Below are 5,013 nucleotides of genomic sequence, written 5' to 3'. Positions count from 1 at the left end.
TCTCCAACTATCCCTACAGCAGCTGTGTCTCATCTTCAAGCAGCAGTACGGCTAGTCCAAGAGGCACAGACACTGCATCAATCGGCCAGCCAAGTCGACAGGGGGGGGGCATCAGGAGAGCCTTCTCTACCACGACCATCAAGCTCAGTGAATCTTGATAAGAATGCATGCGTCCCCTTTCTCCCAAGTATGACTGCTGGTAACTCTGGGAGGAGTAGCACAGGGATTGTCAAAGGAGGGGGGATTCCTGGAGAGACGGCGTCTACCCTCTTGAGCTCTCAGGATGAACACATCCATCTAAGAATAGCTCATCTATGTCATACAGCTCTACGGCATCTCGATGCATGCGGATTACCTTCCTCTAGTCACAACCCGCGACAACAAGGGACTGCTCTCAGTTCCTTTCCTACTAGGGGGGGTGAGACACTCAGTCATGATGTTGCTAGCGACACAGGGAAAGGAGCAGGGGGGGCAGGAGGCACATCGTCTTCTCAGGGTGTCTCTTCATCATTATTGACACCTCGAGATGCTTCCAAGGGATGTTTATTAGGCTTCCAGTGCTTAGTCCTTCTTGCCGAAGCTATGCGAGCTTTAGGGAGAGATCGTGAGGCTATCGGTTGTTATACAGAGTCTTTCAACTGGATTTCTGAAGCGATGCCTGTACGTCAAAGAGCTCGAGCTTTATATAGAGCTGCCTCGGTCATGCTTGATTTNNGCTGCCTCGGTCATGCTTGATTTCCGTGGAAGTTTAGAGAAGAAGAGGTTATTAAGACGAGAGTCAGAAACAAATCCATCCACTCCTGATTCACAGGGTGTACATACACCTGATACAACAGGGGCTGGAGTCTCACGCCTTACCCCGACAGCAGGAGGAGGAGGGAGAGGAAGAAAGAAGAAAGTCAAGGCGCCTGCTGTGTCTACCACATCGTCTTCTCCTTGTCAAGAAGATTCTTCATCGAAAGGAGGAAAGACGGCTAATGAAACACGTTCTTCTTCAGCTACCGGTGAGGAAGAAGCCGATCGATCGAAATCTCATCCTGACAACACCTTATCAGCAGACAGAAAGGCTTTATCATCTTCTTTACTCCTTTCCCCCCGTTGTTCTCGTGTCCGTCTAGCGAGTATTTTGTCTCCATGTCGACGTCCCGTTCTTTCCATCACAGATGGAGAAAGTCTACGATATTGTAGAAGAGCTCTTGAATATGTTCTTCTTCTTCAGCCAGGTCATCTAGGTGCAAGTGTCCGACTTCTCAAGGTTTTACTCCTCTTAGGTGACTTCGGAGAAGCGGCCTCTGCTCTGGAACATATCCTTCGTCTAGGGGATGAGAGAGGGAGAAAAACATCTCCGTCACACCCGAAGGGAATCGTTTCTTCCTTCTCTTCGTCTGAGTCTCTCGTCTTGGGAGCTCGGAAGGTTCGGTGGTTGCTGCGGGCATTAAGGCGAGAGAAAGAGACGGTCCTTGAAGACGTCTTGAGTAGACGACAAGAGAACCTGAAAAGAGGAGAGAGAAGTGCGACGAAGATAGGAGAAGATAAACTGGCTGAAGATGAGGTAGGAGGAGGTGGAGAAGCAGAAGAAGATGGAGATCTAGAACAAGAATTTCTTTCAAAGGATACACAACGGATTAGGCGACAGTTAGAAGACCTCAAGAAAGAAGGTAAGAAACAGCCACGAAACAAACCAGAGACCACACACTTTTTACATAAAGATAGATAGATAGATGGATATACAATATACATGGAGGCTCTATATGTGGTGATGTGGCTGCCGCCATCTCATTCCGTGGCTACTCATTTCTTGTCATTTGCTTCTTCCACAGAATAGTCACCTCATTACAGACGGGAGACTCCTGATGTATAGATGTTACAGAACAGACACCTGAGTCAACACGTAAAGCTATCTATCTATCTATATGTATGTATGTACAGATATGTGGTGTTTCGATGATGTCTGTTGTAGTAAAGGGATAGAGTGATTGAGAGTGAGGGGTTGGCTCTCTTAGTTGTGCTGGCTGTGTGTCTCCTTTATGCGAAACCGAGAGAAGAGAGGTGCAAAAGTGCCCAGAAAGAGGCTTCATGAAACACAGTCACATGAGTCTACACATACCTATGTACATATATATGTATATGTATATATGTCTCTTCTGCGAGTCCGAGGTGTATCTTCATTTCTGTGAGTTTCACGTGATCTAGAGAGGAAGCCTCTGTCATCGTGCTATCAGTGTTCTTCGCAATTCGTTGGTTTGTTTTCTAGATCTGTCCTTCTCCTGTCAACTTTCTAGAGACAATCTGTCCATTGAGATCTGGCCTTGCAGCGGCATGCGCCATGAGGAAGACTCTGGATGAGCCGTATCTCTCTTCTCTTATATGCTTTTCTCTTCTTCTCTTTCTTCTCTGCCTCATTCCTGTCTCTACCTTCAATCAACTCATGTGCTCTGTATACATTTCCTTGTTCTGTATCTCACCGCTTCCTTCTCTCTTCAGATAAAGCTGCCTTGGAGTGGGCACGGCCAGGGGCAGAAAAACGAAAGGTTTCTCTCTCTCTTCCTTATCTCTCTTCCACTCCTTCTTCTTCTATACGCAACCCGATTGAAGGAGCTCTCCAAATTCTCGCTTTCTTGAATGCACTTCTCGTTGCCGTCTATGCGAGTTTCGCGGCGGATGAACAGAGAGAATCTTCTGATACCACGTAAGGATCTTCTCTCACATGAATCTCCTACACGTCACGTCGCTACTTCGATAGAGATACTCTACATACGTACATAGATACGTATATAGCTTAAAGCCAGCTAGATAGAATAAGCATATATAGACGGTAAATAGATAGGTAGATAGATAGAAAGATATGTTGCCCGAGCATGTAACTTCTGAAGGTTCGCGTGGACAGCGGAGGAGTGGAAAGATAGAAAGAGAGAGAGCATAGGTGTCTCTACGTGCTTTCCTGTATATATCTATATCGAAGAGTCGCTTGTTGAGAATGCGAAGTGCTGAGAGGCCTAGAATAATAGATATGTCTTTTTCACGTGCCAGCTTCACTCCAACACGTCGCCCTGTCAGCCTACATGAATACACGTGTGTCTGTACATCGTACTTCTTGTCTCTCTTCGTTTGAAAGGATTGGCTCTTTTCTCTCGTGTCTTCTTTCATGTCCTCTCTTCTTTCTTCTTTCTCAGTCTTCTTCTTCTCCCAACATGTGCCACGCAAGTGATAACTGTGTCGCCTTCTTCGCATCTTCTTCCTGTCCCAAGTCATCTCGTCTCTGATCTTGAACGTGCAAGTCTTCTAACAGAAGGTTCTTCCCGTCATGTCTCAGCCTCTTCCGTGGCGGATCATCACTCACGTCGTTCCTGTAGTAGCGGAAGCGCGTCACCTGTCTCACGTGTCTCGCCGCCCGCATCTTCTCCTTCTCCGTCATTTCGAAATGTCGCCGCCAATCGATCAACAAATACGACCAGCATGTCCATGTCTAGTCCCTCTCCTGGTTCTGCAGCCTCTTTTTCTTCAGAGAATCCGGGAGAGAAGAAGGGCAGTGTGGATGGTGGAGAGAGTGCAAGAGGACCCGGTCAGTCGGGTCAGCCGAGTAGTCTTCCTCTTTCATCGTCATCATACGGAGGTCGGAAGAGAGCTTCTTCATCTTCGTCTATAGGACGTACACAGCAACAACAGCGTCAACTTCTTCTATTACAGCAGAATCAGCAGAGATCTCGCAATCGTTTGAGACAGGAGAAGCCGAGAAGACTGAAGTTTCTCCATGAATGTGATTCCCTCACAAGTAATATTCCTTTTGCTTTCTGGAGAGCTTTTGGACAGCTCATGAGAGTCCCCCATACACACGTCCCGTCATGCACACCCTTCACATCTTATGAACATATGGATGCCTTAGAACAACTCTGGGGTGACGCGACGGCTCTAGCTCACTTGAGAAGTAGCGGCTTAAGTTACAAGATTCTGCATGCCAATGCCCAGGCCGCTGCTGTGGCTTTAGCTGGAACTTCGAGCCACTCTTCTTCTTCTTCAACTCTCTGCAGGGAAGGAAATGCAAGTGAAGGAGGAATAGCAGGAGGAGGAGGAAGAAGAACAACAGCAAGTGCTTCTTCTTCTTCGTCTAAAGCCAGAGGGTCTAGGAATGGTTCTTCCTCTTCTCCAGCAGGAGGAGGAAGGCCAGGAGCATCACCGGGGGGGATAGAAGTTCAGAGTCATGAAAAGACGTCGACAGAGGCAGTAGTTGTCATCGTAGAAGAGGAAGAAGAGGGAGAGAGAGGAAGAGAAGGAGGACAAGGTTTGGAAGCCGCCTCTTCCTCATCATCCAAGAGAGATGGGGGCGAAGGAAAGAAGAAGACTCCTAGGACTGGCGGAATTATAAAGGATGGAGAAGAAGGTCTCAGTCATAGTCAACATAAAGGGGGAAAGACTACGTCAGCAGGGGGACTAACACCATCTCCCTCATCGCCAGGAAGCAGTAGTAGCAGTAGTACGGGAGGGATAGGCTTAAGTCAAACAGGAAAGACAAGTGCTGCAATGGCCGCTGCAAGAGGAGCTATTCAAGGGGTTATAGCTGCCGCTACAGGCGTTGCAGGGGCCGCTGCTCATGGGCCTTCATTTCAATGGGTTCTCTGGCAATTACAAAGTGCTATGGAGAATGTAGAGTAAGTCTACAGAGAGAGCGATCTCAGAGAAGGAGGGCGGTAGGAAGACAGATGAGCAACCTGCCTGATCTTGTTCTTCTTAGGCGAGAAGGAGAAGAAAGAAGAGAAAGCTTTCTTTCGAGGTGTATACATATGTATGTAGAAGTTGAGATGGGTGTATGATGTTGTGGAAGGATATACAGCAACAAAAGATCCTTAGATGAAGAGAGAGGGTGTCGTATTATCGTAGCTTGGCCATTGGGCTCGAATGCCGTGAGAGGTTTAGGAGGGGTGATTGATTCCCTCCATGAGGAGAAGGTGACAGACGTCATTAGTAAAAGAACCTTTGTAGATTTTCTCCTTCGCTCTTCTTCTTCAGTTCGAGTTG

The 5,013-nt window shown here is 47.5% G+C and overlaps 1 protein-coding gene across 1 annotated transcript; it reads left to right on the top strand.

The window, feature by feature from the left end:
* The first annotated feature begins 1 nt into the window (after nucleotide 1).
* Nucleotides 2-4,719, top strand: CSUI_010848 (uncharacterized protein). Its single transcript, XM_068070949.1, has 3 exons — nucleotides 2-1,658; nucleotides 2,485-2,689; nucleotides 3,174-4,719. The coding sequence occupies exons 1-3, from the start codon at nucleotides 728-730 to the stop codon at nucleotides 4,648-4,650; spliced, it is 2,613 nt and encodes an 870-aa protein (XP_067917075.1). The 5' UTR covers nucleotides 2-727; the 3' UTR covers nucleotides 4,651-4,719.
* The last annotated feature ends 294 nt before the right edge of the window (nucleotides 4,720-5,013 follow it).

Source organism: Cystoisospora suis (assembly GCF_002600585.1).
Source record: "Cystoisospora suis strain Wien I chromosome Unknown contig_8571, whole genome shotgun sequence".
Classification (NCBI taxonomy): domain Eukaryota; phylum Apicomplexa; class Conoidasida; order Eucoccidiorida; family Sarcocystidae; genus Cystoisospora; species Cystoisospora suis.
The sequence above is the reverse complement of the archived record's forward strand: the minus strand, read 5'-3'. Positions and strand labels throughout refer to the sequence as shown.